Source organism: Pomacea canaliculata, linkage group LG10, assembly GCF_003073045.1.
Source record: "Pomacea canaliculata isolate SZHN2017 linkage group LG10, ASM307304v1, whole genome shotgun sequence".
Taxonomy (NCBI): Eukaryota; Metazoa; Mollusca; class Gastropoda; order Architaenioglossa; family Ampullariidae; genus Pomacea; species Pomacea canaliculata.
The window spans coordinates 10463050-10484063 of record NC_037599.1 but is presented as its reverse complement, the minus strand read 5'-3'; the positions used below and the strand labels follow the sequence as shown (position 1 = coordinate 10484063).

Here is a 21014-nt window from a genome sequence, read left to right as displayed (position 1 = left end):
AAATGTGATTTGAGGCATGGTTTGCATAGCTAATAATCCTTTAATAAAAAAGAAAAATACATGTGCTCATGTGCTCATGTGCACATGCATCGGTGTATTAAGTACGCTAGACCTATTAATAGTTTAAAATTAAAATGCATATAATCATATGCACTTGTGTACATAAACAACATTTCAGATGACTACTTCTTATGGTTTCTTAAGGTCGTATTTAAAATCCAATACCTCTGCTCTTCAGGCACTATCTTAGTTTTGTTACACATAAATAGGTCTAAGTTTTACATCAAAAACTGATAGACAGTACTGTTGGAAACAGAACTAAAGGAGACATATCTTTAACAGTTCATTCTGTTTTTAAGACCAAAAGCCCTGGCTATATTCCAATGACCAGCACTGTGACTAAAGGGCTTGGCAGAATATTCTATAAGTATAACTAGCTGCATTATCACTATCCCTAAAGGTAATGGTCCACTTAAATTTAATCCTCAACTTACATGACTACATTTATCATGTGTAGCAAATGACAAATTTTCAAAGTTCATGTAATAATACCTCATATATTTGTAACATGGCATGCCACTGATGTAAACACGTTACAGATTAAACTGTAGAACCTAAATTCATGTATCTGCCTTGGATTTGCTTTGTTTTTATTTATGTACTACCATCTACATATACTGTTAAGCAAAACAAGTGAAAAAGAGTGCAAAATTACAGAAGATGTCCTATTCATCCATCAAACACTCATGTAAAAAGGGACTGTTTATATGGTTTGTTTTAAACAATAGTTATTTATTCTTAAATATGATACTGCTCAAATCAAAACAAAAATAGGATTTTTCTTTTCCTTAAATTTGTGGCACTGAAGATAAGTAGTCTGAAAATCTACATCACCACTGAATCTGAACAATAGTTTTAAAAATTAAAACAATCAATGGAAGTACCGCATAGCAGTTATTAGGAAAATTTGAAAGCTTTAACAATTTTACATATATTTATCAATATCCCACATAGTTTAAATAATTCTTGATAACTGAGAATATGCTGCTGGCCTAACAATAGTATGATACATCCCAAGACACCCACATTTGAAGCACAATCAGAATACTTTACTTTTACTGTTATCTCCTATGGTGCAAATAAATATGGGCATTGTCCGAATTAAATGCTAAACAAGTGCCTGAACATAGGACAAAACAATAATGACAGCTAATATATTAGTGATACTTGAAAATTATATACATAAGCAAATCCAGTTCTTTATCTTGTGATGATAACTATAACACACAGTTACAAAATTTACAATTCACATTGGAGAAAAGTATCTAACTTCGCCACACGAATTTACCTTGGAGTACCAGAGGGTCACAGAATTTTCCGTGATGACAGCAAAAAACATTCGATCGCAGCTGCTGACAATGTGACGAATGACTGCCGATTTGTTTTGGGCTCTCTTCAAACATTTTGGCCATCCAATTGAGAAATACATGGTCGCAACACCCTTTCAATAACAACACACTGCCACAACTACATATCAAGAAGCCATTGTGCATCCGGAGAGCCTAAGAATCAACGTACTTGCTATTGGCCAACCCAAAAGTCTATTGACCAATGAAAAGATAGTTAAGAAAGGGATCGCTGTCTTTTTCCTTAGATCAAAGAGAGCGCGATCTACACGACAGGAAACATATGTTATTAAATTCCAAGATTAGTATTTTGCCACTTCACTGTACGTAAAACAAGCTTCATTAATTTGTCCTATTGAAATATTTATGTAAGATTTACAATTTAGTATTATGCCTCTTTAATGTGTACAGAAAGAATATTTTGACAATAACAAACATTCTCTTTCCGACTTTCCTGTCGGATCTCCAGGTGGCATTCAGTCACCAGGCAACAGTACAGGTGCGTGTCGACTGTTCTTTTTCCAAATATTTCTAATTTTCCTTATCTTTTATATTTTCTCGTCAGTGAATACTACTGCAGGCCTCGAAGATGAAACTTACTTTTATTCAAACTTTGCTGTTCAAATTTTCTTTTCCTCTGAAAACCGAGATAGATCAGCATCGCGCACTGCTGATGGTGATCAAATTTCCGAAATATACCAATCAACATATGTATCGTGACGAGTTTGGACAGTTTGAAAACTTGCGACCATAGTCATTACTCTGTGGAATAAAAGGAACCATAATCAAAAACTAATAAATAGATAGAAAAAATCTCGTTAATGGTAGTATAATTGCATATATGTGCTTGTGCGTGCATCCAAAAATATGAAATAGCAGAATTAAGCTGTGGATGCATTTGTACAATTTTTCCATCAACAGATATATATATATACAGCACAAAATCAAGATGTCGCATTCTGATCGGGACCGAGCCAAGGAAAAGGCAGCCCGACTTCTGAAGAAACAAGGTAGCCTGACGTCTCTCAACAGTAGCGAGGCTACATTAAGACATGGTGACCGACTTAGTCGCTTTGAGTAAGATATTAATTTTTCCCGTGCTTTTTTTAAACCACATCTTTTAGAAAAGTATTCCTTAACACAGTTAATTAACAGACTGCGGCTTGAAGAAGAAAAAATGAGTGGCAAATTAAATCACTACTGTACTTAACTTTAATTTGGCTTTTGTATAATATATTATTATAGCTTTAGAAACAAATTGTGAACAAATTTCACTCCAAAAACTGAACAGTTTTTATGAGACACATTATACACTCTTGGGTATTCCACCAACATTTAAGTTTATCAACACTATAAAAAGCTGTTCCCTACTATATATGTAAATGGTTACATTGTCTTCGAATATTCTGTAGAACAACCAGCACAGTTTCCTATATGGATGAGCCTGGGCATGATGAGCATTTTAAACCACCTGCTCGCTATGAAAATACCTATCAGCTAGAACCAGCAAAAAAATTCCATACTCCATTGTCAAAAGCATCATGCAGGATGTACTGGATGGTTACTTAGCTGAAGAGAAATATGAACCAGAGCTGTGTCGACAAATGACCAAAACATTATCTGAGGTATTGTAACACTGCTTTGGTTTGTCATCTTCATCATTTTACCTTGGTCAGCATATGATTTAGATAACATCTCATTTATGTTGTATCATTTTTTTTAATGTATTTTAGAAGTTATTTGCATATTATCTTTATTAGCAACTCTTGCAGTGTGAGTTGGTATATATTTTTCTGTATTTTGAACGAGTTCTATGGGATCATAAATAGCTTGCATACCAAAAATTAAAAATAAGCAGATCGAAGCATGATAATAAAGAAAAGCATATCTAATTTTTTTCCTGTAAGAGGTTAAACCTGCTGATGTAGTCTTCCAACTCAAACGCCATGAGCAATTACAATTTATACCTTTATATTATTAATGAGATACATTTTATGCAATGGAGGGGGGATTACTATTTGGTTTCAAACTCTGCAGATATTAAAAATGTAACTTCATTGGCCATTTCATATGTATTAATTCAAAATAATTTTCTTCTCAGGTTTTTCAGACTTATTCTAATTTATGAAAAGATATGTAATATATAAAGTATACTACATCATCAACTTTTGAAGAAATTTATATTTGCTGAATAATGTTTCTGCAGGTCATTAAAGCCAAAGTGAAGGAGCTGATGATTCCACGTTACAAGATTATTTGTCTGGTGCATATAGGACAGATGGGAGATCAGGGCATTCGCATAGGCAGCCGGTGCCTGTGGGATCATGTAAATGATTCATTTGCTTGCTCAGAGTTTAAAAATAATTCCCTGTATGCTATTGCATCAGTATATGGAGTCTATTATGAGTAAACATTAGGTGTCATTTGCATGTGTGAATGGTGTATCATGAGAAAATGTCTTGCATAGGTGAATCAGTGGTGACAAAAAATGCAACCATTTCAAATTTGTAGTTTTCACATGAAGGTGAAGTATTTATATTTATACTGATTAACTTTAGTGAATGAACAATGATATTTAAGAATCAGAAGCAAATAGTAGTCTTGTACTTAAACCATGTGGTAAATATTTGAAAGATATTCAGAGATTTTGCTTCTGAAAGTTTTCAAGCTGCTGGCCAAAGATTTTTATTAAAATTTTATATAGTTATATAATTCAAAATTAGCAAAACATTGCAACATCTTAAAGTAATTGGCAAAATGTCCTTATTTCTGAGTATTTTTGATTAATACTTTAGTCAATAGATGGTAGATGAACAGGATTGAGAAGAGTGAGAGGTGGAACAAGAATGCAAGGAAAGTAAATTAACACTAAGAGCATTTATAGCCCTAATTTTACAAACATAAAATATGTGACATACTGACAGAACTAACTTAAATTTTTTTGTTGTAAATATTTATTTTAATGACTTTTTTTTTTGTATTATAAACAAAATGTTTACATTCAGTGTACAGTTCTGTGGTGGTCATTTTCCTTGAACAGTTGTGATTTTATGTGTGTAGTGGAAACAGGAATAGAACGGCCCTCAGTGTCATCCTTCCACCAATGTGCTTTATATATGCATCATATAATACCTTTCTAATGGTAGCTACTTCAGTATGTTAACCATTGTAAGTAATGTTGTGCTGACTAGTACTTATACCTTTATACTTACACAAGTAATTGTCCCGCTGAAGCCATGAAAAGTTGTAGAGGGTGGGTCACTGTTGATTTCAAACAATAACCAGAGGCACATCACCTGATAAATGCTGCAACCAAAGATGCTTTTGCCCATGTACTTGTTGATGATCCAGCATGTATTGGTGTGACTCAAACCAGACACAAGGACGTTTTAAAATATGGGCTTTTTGTCTTAACAGAAAGTGAAATTGCCAAAAGAAAAAAGTACTTGTCTCGTTAAAAAAAAAAAAAAAAAGCCTCTATTTCAAATAACTTGGTTCTTTGAAATGAAGGCTTTGTTTCTTCAATATCTTTATTGACTACTGCTGATAGAAGGCAGCTGTGCTATTTACACACCCACACACACATATATACCTAAATTTTTGGCATTTTACATGCCTGCATCTTAAACCTTTATCATATCGTGTGTCAAATCTGTGATACTGTTTACCATCCAGTATATAACATGAATTTTTAAAACATTGCTTTGTCAAAATTGCGTGTGTATGTAAATGAATGCTTTGCATTTCAATTACTTTTGACATGCTAAGTACTCATACAAGTACTTTCTTTTGTAAATACGTTTCATGTAATATTTATATGTCATATAATTATGTATGAAGCCTTCATTAGCTGAATTAGACTTTGGCTAATTGGCATCTTGTTTCTTGCAGTATGCAGAACAAGAAAACATTCCTCAATTGTAATCTAAGATAATTAACAATTTAAAATAAGTTTATTTGTGTAAATGTAATATAAAATGATGCTGTCTGCTCGGTAGATGATCTAAAAAAAAAAATAGTTTGCATTTAAAAATATCACTACAATAGTTTAGGAATGCAGTGCAGGATTTCTAGCTGAATACGGCAAGTTTTACTAATTAGTACATGCAACATTCAATAGGTGGCATTGCAGCTATTATGTTATGGTCTCCAGTCTTTCATAATTGCAGCCAAGACTTTTCATTGGTAGCCAGTGTACTTTAGCTTAACACAATTGCTGTCCAAAGTTTTGGATATCAAATGCTGTACCTTTCAGCACAAATCACTTGTTATAGTCTTATGGTACTGCCTTTTCTGTTTTGGAAAAAAGCAATTCCACTTACCAAGAATCTAGCTTAAGGTGCTGGGGTAGGAGGGAAAAGATGTTAAATTAACCAATTCCAAACTTGAGAGATTCTTTTGTCATATTACACTATGTAACATTCCTTGATACCTGAGTATACAGCATATATTTTCAAAAATTCATCATTAAGTGCATTGAAATACAATTGTGATCAGCAAATTTTTCATTTGGTGTTGAATTTTTAAGTGGAATGAATGAATAAATGAGAGTTGCCTGATTGCAACCGGCTCCATTTTTATGCAAGTAAATCATCACTGTAGACATATTGCACTGACCATGCTACGACTGACTATGAAGACAAAAAGCTAAACACATCTTTCCTGAATTTTTTATTTACTTCTATCTAACAAACAGATACCCATGAATGAACAGCTAAGATGTCAGTGTGTGACCAAACCATGCAAGAAATTAAGTCGGCATAAATTTGATCAGCTACAGATATGGTACTATGCTGATGGGCTACATGCTTACAAAACATGGAGCTAATACATAGTAGCAGGAGTTACTTTACTGGCTGCTGATAACAAAACTGATCCATTGATTGTTTTTTTGTTTTTTTTTTTGAAACCTTGACGTGACAACACTATATTCCGTAGAAAAGACTGATGTAAAAAGATCGGTTTGATAAAAAGTGTGGCATATGTGACTGCAGAGCAGTCATGTCAAGGGCAATATTTTGCACAAAATATATCACATTAAACACATCTATTCTTCCTCACAAAAAATTCAGAACAATTTTACTCAAAGCAGGGATCATGACCAGAAACAATTTCTGTACAAATTTTTTTTTGAAAAAAAAAAGGCTTTCAAGTCTGCCCATGTCTAAAAAAAAACTTGCACAGTAAACTACTTGTAACTTATACACACTTCTGGTGTATTCTAACCACTAAACATAATCTATGAAAAACAAAAAGGAATGCATCATGTCACGACTTTTAAAACATCAACCATAAAGCACTCAATAATCTTATCCCCTCATCTTAATCTGAAGACATCTATGGTCATACAGGCAGAATTCCAAAAGTTTCTAATGTAAAAGGTGTCATTCATGTAAAAGGTGTACCAAATAAAAAAAAATCAAATTCATCAAATGCAACTCTAAGCACTTAACCAAAGTGATCTACCCATTTTACTGATAAAAACAATGTCATCTTAACATTATTTAATAATGATCCTACAATTATGTAGTTACTAATAGGACAGTGACAATCTTGGGCCTCTCTATATTTACAAGCACTTAATAACACGAATTTTTTAACGAACATTTTGGTTTTTTTCGAGACACGCACTTTTGAAGGTGGCATGCGTCTGTCCCGAAGTGTTTTGGACAAGTTTTACTTTAACCTCAAAGCTACAGAAAAGGAAGTCTCCCCAATTACCTGCTTCCAACCACGCTTAGATGCTGTTTATTTAACTCCAGTTCTCAACAAATACCTATATATATCTGTAACTTTCCTAACGAACATCGGATAACGAACAGCTTTCCAGAACGGATTAAGTTCGTTAACCGAGGTTCCACTGTATTTTTAATTACACACGTTAGAATTATACTAATTTCTCATAAATGGAAGGTTAGAAGCATACAGATATGCTCCATTTTATTTTTTCTCCATGAAGCTATTCATTTTATTCCTACATGGCATAACTCTGGTTTCTGAGGAACTATACAGTCACCCTTTTGTATTTATTGGTTCCACGTCCGCAGAGATTCAACAACCACAGATAAAAAAATATTCAAAATTCCAAAAAGCAAAATTTGAATTTACTACTTTAATCCACGTAGATGTGCTAGAATAACCTCCTGTCATTTCAGTTTCTCTCTACCATATGTTGCCATATACTCTGTACGTAGGTCTATGAGGCATCTATGCTAAAAAATGTACACATCTTTTTACTGCCATTAGTTGTTTAACAATGCAGTATAGCAACTATTTATATATCACTTACATTGTATTAGGAATTAAAAATAATGGTCATGCCCTAACCTTTATAGGTTTTTTGGGTAGTCAGTATCAGAGAGATCACTTTTCTTGGTGCTACCTGTTTTGTGAGGTGATGCCTCTTGCTGTCTTATCTTCCCAATTCTCCATGGGTCAGGTACCTACTCCAGACAGCTCGGTTGAGGGAGAGGGGAAATTTTGGTGTGCTTACACTGGTATTAAAAACCAACATGCCTCTAGGTTTTGACACCGGTGCTTTAGAACTTGGCTAGCTGCTTCCCCACTAGGGAAAGTTATCTGTAGGTTACACACAAACACTATGCCGTTTTATGTAAGATCCTTGAGTATTCGCAGATTCTGGTACTCATGGACGTCTTGGAACCAACCCCTGCAGACACTAAGGGACGACTGCACTTTGGATGATTTTGTGAAAAATCAAAAGAGTGAAAAGAGATCAAGTCAACACTTCTTGTGCTATAGCTAGATCACAATGGCAATGAGACATGCTTACAAATATGGAAATGGAATGCATTGGAAACAGAATCATGCATGCAGTTCATAAATAGTGACAAGACACTTAATACATAAAAGTCCATCGACTTGGTAGGATTATAATGACTCTCTGCCTATCTTTCATTCACTCTCCACGTACACACCTTACCTACTATTCATAATAAACGCCAGAGCAAATAATTTACAAAATTGCACTGACCAACAAAATATAATCAGTTTTGTCAAAAGTACTCATAAGATAGATAATGAATGTAACACATGATGAGTATTTGATACCAATTTTGCCAAAAGTAAATAGATATAAAACATCTATTGCAATAAATAAGTGTGGTGAAGACTGATCTATGAACTGTGCTATGGGGCACTGAAGTCAACATCTGAATACTGGTTATAGCAAATACTTGGGACTTTGCAGACACCAGTGCTTTACCTCCTATGTTTAAAGTGCATGTAAGCCCACAGATACCCACAATGGGTATATCCATATACATGTCTGTCCACATGCTCTATAACTAAGGATTTCTGAAAACCAAAAACCTAATCTCAATCAAATAAACAAATACTTTCCATAAAGAATATCTTGGTTAATACTTACTATTTGTTAAATGAAACACCTCGTGAAAAAAGTATACAATAAGAAGCTATTTTGTCAAATAAAGAAGAAATAATTGCGATCACAGCATTGAATGTGATGCAGATATACAACACAACCGGAAAGGCACAAAACATAAGCACTTATCTTTAGCTGATGACTTTATGAGAAAAGAAACATTGCTTTCCTTCACTTGAAATCTCCTTTGAATTTTTTACATAGGACTTCATATTATGGTTTTAATCAATATTACAGTTCTTCAAAATCTCCACGAGCATTTTAGGCTTAAAGAAATTATATTCCACATTAGGAAAAAAGGCAACCACCATTCATGCAATTAATCTGTTCTTTTAAGCCCACAGACTAGTGACTAGTAGACTAGTGTCTTGTAAGTATAGCAACTTCATAATGAAATTATACCACAAAAGTATTGCACATAAATCTGCAATTCCAAAGCAGAACAGTAAGATTCACATATTTATCACTTGAAGTAAATCTTAATGTGAGCACTGAAACATCAGTGGTGTCAAAGACAATATCTGCTGCATGGTGTAATTGGTCTTGCTTTGATGAACTGTAAAGAGGGGCCATTTTAAAACTACTAAAAGACCCCCAAAATTTAAGAAAAATGTAAGCTTTATTTAAAACTGTAATAAGAAAGCACCAGCATTATCTCACAAATACAGCCCCTTTGATGGAACATGACAGTAAACTGACTAATGAGCATGATGCACAGGTGTATAAATGCACAGAGGCAAAATCAAAGCAGCCAGCAGACCATGGTAAATAGATGAGAATGATAGGAACAGCTACCATTTCTTGATAGCATGACAACACTTAAATCTTTAAAGGATAGCCCACATGCAAGATAATCTTCAAATTTCCAGAGCCATTGTTCATTACAAGATACTAATACTGAGCAAATAACTTGTTTTGTTGGCAGGATACATAGAACATTTAATTCTGCCCTGTATTTTTGAAAAAGCTTAATGACCGTTTTTAGCAAAAAGTAGGCTAGCTATTATGGCAATGCCTTATTTGCAAGTCCTCAAAGCTCTTGCACTGGCTACTACCTTCAGTGATGTCACAAGTCAGAATTTAGGTCAGCCAACATATGCTTTCCATGGACATGCATAGGTGGATTGCTGTCTGTCTGCCAAGACCAGCACTTAGCCTCTTGGAAAGTTCTCCACTATTAGTCTCGGCGAGCCTAAACAATGAATGTGACCAAACTGGAAGTTTTATACACACCAGCCTCGTTTTAGTAATTAACTGGAAAAAATCATCTGCCAGCAGTCCAGTAATACAAGTTCATGTGCTTTCCCACAGGAAATTCATTTAAAAAAATCAAAATGCATTTTTGTGATAAACTAATGACAGCAGTATGTTTATTAACTAACAAGCAAATTTGAATTTAATGTTCATGCTTGACTCTGGTTGACCTTCAAGACCTAATGGAGCAATCGTTTTTAAATTTGTTTGGGCAAGCTGGTCAGGATGAATATGCATATACTCTTTCGAAGCTCATGCATACAAGCTTTAAGGTGTGAACAGAATGCAGCCTCTGCAGAATGGAACTGAGTTCCATTGAGTTAGTTTAGATTTCATTTCCTGTTACTCCTCAAGGAGCATAGGACTGCAACAAGACCTTTCCGGCGAACCCGGTTTTGGGCAACCCCCTTCAGTTGGGCCCACATGGTTCTGATGTCCTTTGCCTCGCTTTCTACTGTTCTTTTTAAAGAGTTTTATTGAGCTTCCAAACAATTCCTGTTTTGAGATGCAAACTATTGCACAGGCATCAATGTCCTGCAGCAAGCACAATTATAATTCTTTTATATGGGGTAAAAGCGAGGTCATGAAGTGAAAATTATTAACCCACAGAATCATTCTTACTTCTGTTGTTCATTTCTTACATTGCCTAAAGCTGGAGTCAAAACTAGCTGGTGTCCTTAGCACAGAGTCATACAAGAAGCCCAATAATAATCCAGCCCAAGTTTTAACGAAGGCTTTTAAGATCGTTCTCACACTGGAAGCCTATTTCTATGCTGTACTCAAATACACTGCAGTTCAGTGCCAGAAATTTTTATTTTATTTGCAAATCAACTGTAATAGGCTTGAAAAATGAATAAGGTTTGCATTACAAAAAAAAACAAAAACTATTTCTGTTTTTTAAATAAAACACTATCTCTTACTTAAATAAGTATAACATATTTCTATTTAAAGTCACATTAATCACATTCACCATCCTTTGGTCTGATTCATCAATTAATTTTTATCAAGTATCAATCTGGAAAAAAAGATACTGGCAACATTTATGCCAGAATATTATGTACAGTGGTTTGTTTTTTGTAGAGATAATTTATGAGATCTTAGGTGAACCTGTGTTATCTGAATTACTTGGCACCTTACTACAACTATTGATAGAGTCTGCTGTTGAAGTTGTTGTTACAGTTGAAGATGTGGTGGTGATGGTGGTTGAGGTGGCAGTAGAATCTACAGGAGCTTGGACACCATCTTCCTCTCTCTTCTGAATAGCTCGTATAGCATCCTCCCATATAAGCAGACACTTTATGTGCAATACAGGAAAACAGATTCATATGTCAATGGCTGGTTAACAGTTTGCAACATATTTAGAAATTTAAAAAAGTTTTTATATGGAAGCATGTATGAGTTTACATGTGTATGTTCATGGCAAAGAGTGTAGGTCTATAGATAAGCTCCTTCATTCCATTCAGTGCTTGCAGGAATCGCAATAAATTTTGAAAAGATGTAAAGTCCACCGTAATGTGTAGATGTAGATGTGTGCAAGATAGTACACTTTACGTGTTTCCTACCCTCTCAATGGCACATATTACAAGAATAAAGTTGACAAAGAACTGCCATAATTCCTTCATTTGATGACATCCTGGTTTCTACATTCTGTCACATCTGTTCAACTCACACTAATTTAAGTACTTATCCCATAAATTTAGCTCACCTTTTCATAGTAGCGTATCTGTCGATCTGCCATGCCGATAAGAATTTCTTTCACATCTCGCTGCTTTGTTTTATGCCAACGCTCCATGTCTGCTTTCAGATCTGCATTTGCCACCACTGACCTATCATTCAGGACTTCCATTTGCCGAGTTAACTGCAGGTTAAAACAAAGTAAAGAGCTTTGAATATTTTAATCATTTTGTTTCTTTAAACTGCATTTACTAAACTTCATTATTTGGGCATGACAAATATTAGCATTTTTTAAAATTAAAGTTTACAAAGAATTGCTAATAAACTTCTCTAACAAGTCTTGCTTGAAAACAGCATACAAAGTGCAACAATACAGGAGTATGTATGTGCATATGCAAGTTCACAAGTCTAAAGATAATTCCTTTTCTGACAAGCTTTATTAATACACTTTTTAAAAATCTTTGAGCCAATCTTGCCAGAAATCAGAATCTGCACTCACTACTGGAAACTACACTCACTTCTACGATCTGCTGCTCTAGTTTTTCCTGCTTCTGGTGCTTGACATCTTCAGGGTCTTTTCCCAGAAAGGCACCAATGGAGTACGTCTGATCTGAGATTTTCAACTGCAAGTTAAAAAGCCACAACTGTGTCACAATCTATTCTCTCATACATTTTAACATTTCATTTTTTTGGCTCCTCTCTCTCAAAACAAATAGGAGGAGCAGGTTTTGCAAGGATCTGCCTTGAATTTCTACTTGTACAATTGTTGATTTTCAAATAAAAAAATTCAGTGATAAATTGGACGATAACTAAAACATGCAGTAAAATATGTCTATAATGTAAAGAATGGCTGAATGACATCTTCATGTATCTTGTAGAAATGCAAAAATTGGTAAAAAAAACAAAATCATTACTCAGTGCTTAAGAAATGTGTCTTTAAAGCAATATTTCAACATTGTTATTCCTTCAGTTCACCGTCCTTACCTGTTCACGTTCATCTTTGCGTTTGTTAAGTTCATCCACAACCATATCATATTCCATCTGAATTGCATCTCGCCTCCTCAGGACAGCCTAAAGCATACAAAAATATTTAAAATCAGTTGCACATTAATATGTTCATGAGAACACAATAGAAAATCCAACGAACATCACAAAAGATCACAACTGTCAGTACATTTGTTGAGATTTAGTGCGTAGCAGGAACAACATATGCAGTTAGTAATACTGAAAAATTCTGCAGTCAAAACAAAAGAAGGCAACGAAGTGAACTGCCTTACCTTGATACATTCTGTGTACAGAATGTACTCTTTTAATGGCTGAGCTAGATTATCATCTGTGTCATCAATCTGGGAAAAAAAACCCATATAAACTGACAGTGATTAAAACAGCTTGTCTTTCAAAAGTTTTATGGGAGCCATTTAACGCTTGCTAGATGTCACTATTTGTAACAATGAAGTATGACTAAAAGATGCTGAGTCATTTATACAGGCTTGGCAGGCAAACAGTACCAATTATACATAATAATCTAAATCAGATATTAACATGTTTTGTTCTATACAATCTTCTTCAGAGGTCCTATGACTAACTGAGGACTTACTAGGATCTTTAATGACTGGCAACAATGGTCAATAGCTGCAGACATGGCAAGTAAAGGACCTGTCAGCTGGTCTTCAGAATTGGCCCACAGTGTGTAGCAAGGCCCCCACTCACACAGTTCTGAATGGTAATCTACAGATCAAAAAAGTCTTCAACTGTGGTTTCAAAAAGTTTAAAACATGACTGATGATCTATTTTCCTACACATATCCAAAACTAATTGCATAGTTTAGTAAAATAAACTTTTCTGGTCATAATTTGAACAAAACTCTTTATACTTTTTTCTTTTTAATTTATGACAGCAGGAAACAATGTGGTAAATACCGACCTGCTTGTTCTCTGAGAACACGAGTAGCTATGCGATCCATGACACCTAGTTTTTCACCAAAGATGTTGATGTACTCTTGCATGAGTGCAAATTCTGTGGGCCTGTTTTTCATCATGTAGGATGCTCCTAAGTTGTGGATGGAATCTGTGACTTGGGATATAAAACCCTTCCCTTGTTTTTTGTAAGACTGGAACTCCTATGAGCAAAAAAAAAAATGCTGCAGTCAACATAAACTTTCAAGTCATGTAAGAATATAAAAGCAATTCTATTGCAGGAGACCATATGTTGAGCTTTTTTCACTTTAAATTTAGTTCAGTATAAGCACACTTATGCATGCACATACATACATGTAGACATATCCTCAATAAATTTTGTTACCGAAGAATAAATGGTTCAGTTTGCAATCATATCAACCATTCTCTGCATGCACCTGTGTGTGTGTGTGTTATGACAAATTTAGTTCTCTTAAATTGTAAAGAAGTGAAAGAGAAAAAAAATTAGAGATTTAAAATGCAAAAAATACTTTTTTTTAAAAAAATGTCTGTATTTAATGAACTTACCCATGCTTTAGCAGTAAGAAATACTTGAAAGTTTTTATCAAAGGACAGGACGGGATGGTCTGCAATGCGAGTAAGAAATTTCTGTAGTGCTTTCTGTCGAACTCGCAAGAACTCTGTACTGAATCGATCCAGCCGCTTTAGACTATGTTTCTCTGGCAAAGGCTAAAGAAACACACCAACACATTTGTAAGGCATTGTAATGACTTATTTAACAGAGGTGTGTGAATGTCTCTAAGAACCTCTTCAAAGCCTGTTAATGATTCTTAAAAAAAAATTCAGAGCAATCAAAACCAAACCTTCTGCAGACCACCAAACAAGACCAGTTTTACAAAGTATATTCCCCTGAATACACAAAAGACCTTCATTTTACATGAAAATGAAAATAATTTCATTCTCTTATTATGTTATCTATCTTATTGGTCCATTGACCCTTTTGATTATAAGTATTACAGTACACCTGCTTCATTTAGACTCATGATGATGATGGCCGCCATTCAAAATTTTTTTTAAATCTTATCTATAATCACATACCTAGATAGACATGAAAAAAAATCCCTGTATTATGTTTGGTATTTAAGTGTATTCTAACTGATTTTAAAAAAGCTCTTGGGCTTAACAAAAGTACTCTAGGCAAATATGCACAGCACAATTCTGAAATATAAAACATATTCAACTTTATGTCGTGTCAGTTACAGAATGAAGAAAAAGCAGTACATACTGGAACCAAATGAGTTGCATGGGTCTCTTCTAGGCGTTGCCTCAGCCACAAAAAGTCGTTATAGCGTCGCCTTACGCTGTAATCTGAGTTGTCAAACTCTGCACGTGTGGTCTGAAACAAAATGACTCTGGTCAAAACCTAGCAAGCTTTTGTGACAGTAATGCTATATTCCACAGCTTAAGATGGTTGTTATTCTTATCAGAATGATCAAGTATATATGCATAATACTATTATAAGCTATACAAATTTGCTACTACAATAATTTTTTTACATCATTTTATTCTGTCATGTATCAAAGTGCCTAAACACATCTGCACAAACCACCCTACTAGTTCAATCCTCACCTCTTACAATATATTCCACTAATAAAAAAATGCACAGAAGATCCACTTCATTCATAAATTTACAATAGTTTCAGAAATGTCAGAATATATAGCCCTGATTCATGGACTAAAATCTGGTGCCAATTATCTTTTTCAACATTTTTTACCAGAGAAGTAAATTTAAAGGTCAGTATGCATAAAGTCTGATTAATGTGGATGAATTTCAAGAAGAATCAAATGCTAGAACATGTTCAGGTATGTGGAGACATATGCACTGTACGTAAGTGAACTTAAAAATACATGCACTGCACAGTAAAAATATATATATATCTGTATAAATGCAGTTTCTCATTCTTTTAAAAGAACTTCGATAATTAACACATGACATACCTTTGTAGTTACTCTGAATGTAATATATGCTTCAAGCGTACTTGTATGCTTCTCTGGATCATCCACAACTATAAAAAGATCTCGTGTCTCTGCATCTTCATCTTCATCAAGGCGAAAATTTGCTATAAGACTAGAACTACGTGAGACAGTTCCCTCTGATTTGGTGGACACATCTAAGTCAAGACTTTCCATCTGAAAATGAGAGATTTTTCTTTAATGCATAGTAATAATAGAAACTTTTTATAGATTGTTCAAATGTTTCAGTGTATCTTTTAAGTGATTGACTGATGGCTTTCATGGGCCAATGATCATCTTCTGACTGCAATCAAAGGGGACAATACTGATCACCCAGGTGCAATGGCAAAACAACTGAATCACCACTCTAAAAATCCTACAAATGATAAAGACAAAAACCTGCAATGGCCCTTATATGATTAGCAACTCTATGTCTTTCAGAAATTTTATCAGATTCAGGGCTTCTGCTTACACAAAAAATTGCGTACAGTACGCATTAAATGTTCGGAGGACCCCTTCAATTTTCGTCAATGGGGTCCCCTTCAAATTTGGGCGAAGAACAGGGACCCCTTAAAAATCTGAAGAAGGGGTCCCTGGGACCCCAAAGAATTTAGCCTTAGCAGAAGCCCTGAGATTTATGAGCGTTTCCACATTTTTTGTGAGGATGGGATTTGATATATTTTTCTCACATTTATAGGTGGCTAGTACAATCCAATTTCCAATCACAATAGTTTTATCTGCACAGTCACATCAATTATAAAGCTAGATGTTTTAAATGTATCTGACAAAACAAAAGAGTGTGATCCATTTGGCCCTTTGCTTACTAATTTTTGTAAGATTTCTGTAAGTTGTAAACCTGATAAAAGAAATGTTAAAATGATAAACTTCCTTAATTTGTAAAAGTACCCAAACCCAATACCCATTATAAATTATGACACCTTCTAAAGGTTTAAAAATTCGTCAACTTACAATCTGTATTTATGGATCTTTTTTATGATTATATTATACGTTCGAATTAGTAACATAATTCTCAACGTCACTTTTTAACAATACCACAGCTAATAAGCATGACAGACTAAACAACCTGATAGTGTCAGTAGCACTAAAGTAACTGCATACAAAATAAAACAACAAAGGCATCGATGATCTGTGTTAATAATTAATGCGCACACACTGAATTTGAAATAAACAAGAATATAAAATGCATCTACGTTGAGGGTGTGTTATGGAAACTAACGATACTATAAACTTCAAGACAGTGCAAATCATACCCCATCATCATCACTGTCTCTGTCCAATCCAGTAAGAAGAGGATCTTTAAACTTGACGTTGTCGTCAGAATGTGCAGAGGGAGAATTTAAGATTTCTTCCATTTCGTCGAAGCCACTGCCCTCTGCCATAATCGCAAACTAAGCCGCTTAGACTGCTAACAAACACAATACTTTTCTTTACGTCTGTTTGATTGGTTTGTTTTCGGTAGTTAACCAATCGAATGAAATATAGGTCAGTTAATTCTTTTCAAGGAGCTAAGCGATATTTAGCAGCCGTCTACATCCGTTTCTACCTCGAGCGTAGTCGAATTGGCATAAACAATGGCTTTTCAAGCGCCTGTAATTCCCCAAGGTGGTTAAAAAAAAGAGCATTAATTTTTTTATATATAGAATTTCACTTATGGAAATATAGACATCTGAAATTCACAGTGGAATTTTTAAAAGTAGGGTCTGCTGATTGACAATGAAGAGAACAATTCAGTCGTTCAACTCCAATGACGGTTTATGGCTAGAGTAATACGTGTGGAGGGAGGGGGAGAGGTCCAAACGGGAGAATACATATTGTTAACAAAAAGTCGTTAAAATACTTACTTTTTTCAAATCACGGAAATACCTGATCGGACAGCTTTTAAGTATTCAGGCACCAAACACTTTAATGCTAACATTCTTTTCCCTATCACCCACCCACCACATCTTTAACCTTATAGTTGAAGCTTAATCTGCCTTCTATATACCGTAAATCAAACGCATAAAATAAAATAGCTATGTACCTGGTTTCTTTTAAAATAACATTCAGGTCAGTAGATTTGTATGAAGTGGTCTAAAATGGTATTTCTGTAAAGATAGAAATTGCTTTTTTTATCTTGTTGTTTAGAAAGTTTCAAAGATAGTAGTGAAATATTTATATTATGTACATGTGTGAAAAAAACCCAGAACGACAAAACCGTAAGCTGCTGGAACACCTAGAGGAAGAAAAAAAGCGCTTACTTGGTGTTGGTCACACTGGTGGTGGCGGCGGCGGTGGTGGTGGTGGTAGCGGCAGTGTCAGCTCAAATCCAGGAGGAACGCAAGTGTCATCCGTTGTTGCAAGTAGCAGGTAGCTGGCAAGCTATTCTGATTAAGATGCTTTTCATGGAGACAAGCTTAAAACAATAAGCTATTCACTGAGAGACATGAATGCACATGTGAATGGTTGCAGTTGACTGTATTTATTGATATAATTTCATTTTGTATATGCATATGATTGACTGTGTGCATCTGCATTCATGCATAATTTCAACATTTCTTTTGTTGTGCAGTGTGATCAAGTTTAATGACCAAATAATTTGTTTTTTAAGACATTATATTTGACAGACTCCTTGTGTAATGGATTCTTGATACTTTGTTACCAACTTGTTATTATACATTATTTTTAAAAATAGACCTCATTTGTTTAGTTTCTCCGTGCCACCAAATGCTACCCCAGCTCCATCTGGCGTTCTTCCTTTGTCCATGCCTATCTCCACGGTAATAAATTTTTACATTTGCAAAAAATCAGATTTGACAAATGATATTAAATCTAGCAAAGTAATTTAACTTTAAGATTTACTTTGGTCAATGAGATAGGAGGACTGTATGAACCGATAAAGAATGCAGCTATCTTTTAATTAGCAAGCATTCTGTTATGTATCATTTATACATGAATTGTAAGAAGAATAGAATATATTAATGCTTATAGTGCTTGTGAGATCACACTAATTAATTCCTAATATTTCCACCTACTATGATTTTGACTCTGAGTTAAGTGCAAAGTTAATTACATAAGGACACCGGCATAAAGGAGTCAACATATTGCTATAGTGCATATCTTCAAAGTAAATGGGTGTTAATGGTTTTGAAAACTTGTTAAGATATAGGTCCTGTCAAATGAAAAAGTATTTTTGCACTAAGGTTTATCTTTAAGTACATCAACATTATATTTTATATCCATAGAGACATGTAATCTCTATGTGTGTGTGTAAGATATAGTGTTCAATTTATAAGTACTTTTGGAATTATTTTATAATATAGTAATGTTTTATTTCAACGTTTCTTTTAGGTTTTACTTTGTGAATTTATTCCGTTCCTTAATTCAATATAAACTATATATAAATTATGAATATTAGTTCTAAAAGTAATTGGGAGAGAAACACATTTTTTATATCTTTTTCTGTTTCTTTTCCTCTTCTTCCATTTGATTCTTTGTGCCAACTGCGTAGGTAACTGCTGCTCTAGGACTCATCCACGATAAAGTTATCTCCCCTAATTTGGTTTATAAATTCTCACACAAAATTTTTTTTAAAGTTAATTATTTTATTATTTGTAGACTGCTGAAGATGATTTAATATTACATTATCACTGTAACAGAGTAAATGATGAAAATTTCATGCCTATAGGATGATGGGAAGTGGATTAAAAATTGATTACAAAATTCCAGACAGACAAACATAGGGAGATAAATAAAAGTGTGTAATAATAGAAAAATGTGTCAATTAGGAATGTTCCCTGCATTCAGCGCTGGAAAGGACAGGTTGGTGTACTTTAAATTAATGTAAATGATGATAGATTTATTTTACTTTTGTAGCTTCCACCAGATTCAACAGCAATGACGCCACAACAGAGAGCTGCACTACAGGTAGATTTTTGGTAGATGATTGACAATTAACTCACTTAATACCTACTGTACATTATGATTTTGTCAGTTTTTTTCATGTAGAGGTGTGATAAAATCACAGAATGTGCACATAAAAATTCCATTGCCAAAAAAAGTAATAAGGTATTCCTTACACACATCATATTTATTGGAACATCATACTATGTTTATTAAACGCTATATAAATAATACATGGAAAAAAGTATACAGGCTATCATGCTGTATAACTGGTAATTTTTAACAAATAAAAGTTCTTCTTTTCAGCATGCACATGCAAATTCTGTGGGCTACTTCATCACTCAAGATTCATCATTTGGAAACCTCATTTTACCTGTTTTACCTAGATACTCAGATAAATAGCAATGGATGATTTTACGAAAGAAATTTCATTGTACATACTCATATTTTTATGAACATTAAAAGAAACATCAGTTCTTTTGTTTTCCATGTAGTTCTTGGTCTTAAAAATGAGAATATAAATCTTGCTTGTCCACCTGTGAGCTGAAACTAATGAACAGACCCTCTGCTTAAAGCTAACTAGCTACCATAATATCAACATGTGATTCATCATAGAAGCTGTTCTTTGAACGACTGCTAAAAAGACAGCTGGTATCATCAAAGATGAGAACCCCAGTCTTTATCTCTCTCCCTTTAAACTACTCCTGCTATAAAGATATGATACACAATCAGCTTGGTTACTCATATTAATTTGTCATCAAAATCACTCTTTACAAATTGATTATCATTAACATGCACATATAAATGACAGCTGAATGTTTTGGCTGCCTGTGTGCTTGCGAATGCAATTTTTCTGAGTCATGAGACAGATTGTAACAATCATTACTGGTAATATGTAAGCCTAGATTCATTATTTACATTTGCAGTTAAGAAATTATAGTAAAGTCTAAACATATAATTCTAATTTACTTTCTCTGCCAGCTGAAGAAATTTGGCATAAAATGGGACATTCTGGTCCACTTTTATCGGGCAGTGATCAACAGTGTACTGACGTCTAGTACAGCAGTCCTACCCAAAAACAAAAAGTCCTACTCAACCAGGTGGCGCACATGCTGATGCATCGGATGTAAGCTACAACCTGTGGACACAAATCACACAATCTATGCCCGTCTGTGCAGGTGCTTCCCACCTGGCCAGTGCCTGTTCTGTTTAATGGTCAGATATAGACTTGTCTGGGCCAGAACTTCCCGTTTGATAGCCTTCCTGAATTCTGCTATAACTCATGTCAGAACCAATACCAGTTGAATGTGTGCTTTTGCAGTCTGTGAGGCAGTATCTGTCTCTGTGATTATGAGCAAGGGAAAGAGCAAGTGAAGAAGAGGGGTAGTGAGTATGTATGTGCATATGTATAAGATAGGCCTGATTATTCTTTCTTTTGTTTTGTCT

At 34.4% G+C, this 21014-nt stretch overlaps 4 protein-coding genes across 4 annotated transcripts in view; 2 read left to right on the top strand and 2 right to left on the bottom strand.

The window, feature by feature from the left end:
• The window catches only part of LOC112573720 (RAB6A-GEF complex partner protein 1-like), a 32684-nt gene extending 31124 nt beyond the window's left edge, over positions 1-1560 (bottom strand). The window contains exon 1 of the mRNA XM_025254302.1: positions 1349-1560. Coding sequence (XP_025110087.1) covers positions 1349-1489 — 141 coding nt within the window. The 5' untranslated portion in view covers positions 1490-1560. The remainder of the gene's footprint in view (positions 1-1348) is intronic.
• Positions 1561-1672: 112 nt separating this feature from the next.
• Positions 1673-5912, top strand: LOC112573716 (tctex1 domain-containing protein 1-B-like). The gene is given in 6 exon segments (XM_025254297.1): positions 1673-1729; positions 1876-1907; positions 2328-2483; positions 2819-2910; positions 2913-3031; positions 3613-5912. Coding segments are annotated over 4 exon segments (543 nt in total). The 5' UTR covers positions 1673-1729; positions 1876-1907; positions 2328-2355; the 3' UTR covers positions 3817-5912.
• A 1298-nt stretch (positions 5913-7210) lies between these two features.
• LOC112573715 (sorting nexin-30-like) lies at positions 7211-17100 on the bottom strand. Its single transcript, XM_025254295.1, has 11 exons — positions 16940-17100; positions 15654-15845; positions 14941-15051; positions 14223-14384; positions 13663-13858; positions 13337-13467; positions 13017-13085; positions 12724-12810; positions 12258-12362; positions 11771-11923; positions 7211-11359 (listed from the first exon to the last, which is right to left on the bottom strand). Exons 1-11 carry the CDS (start codon positions 17066-17068, stop codon positions 11153-11155), a joined length of 1542 nt encoding a protein of 513 aa, XP_025110080.1. The 5' UTR covers positions 17069-17100; the 3' UTR covers positions 7211-11152.
• A 109-nt stretch (positions 17101-17209) lies between these two features.
• LOC112573746 (SOSS complex subunit C homolog) lies at positions 17210-20044 on the top strand. The gene is made up of 5 exons (XM_025254331.1): positions 17210-17291; positions 17873-18035; positions 18376-18445; positions 19542-19592; positions 19875-20044. The coding sequence occupies exons 1-5, from the start codon at positions 17261-17263 to the stop codon at positions 19968-19970; spliced, it is 411 nt and encodes a 136-aa protein (XP_025110116.1). The 5' UTR covers positions 17210-17260; the 3' UTR covers positions 19971-20044.
• Positions 20045-21014: the final 970 nt, after the last annotated feature.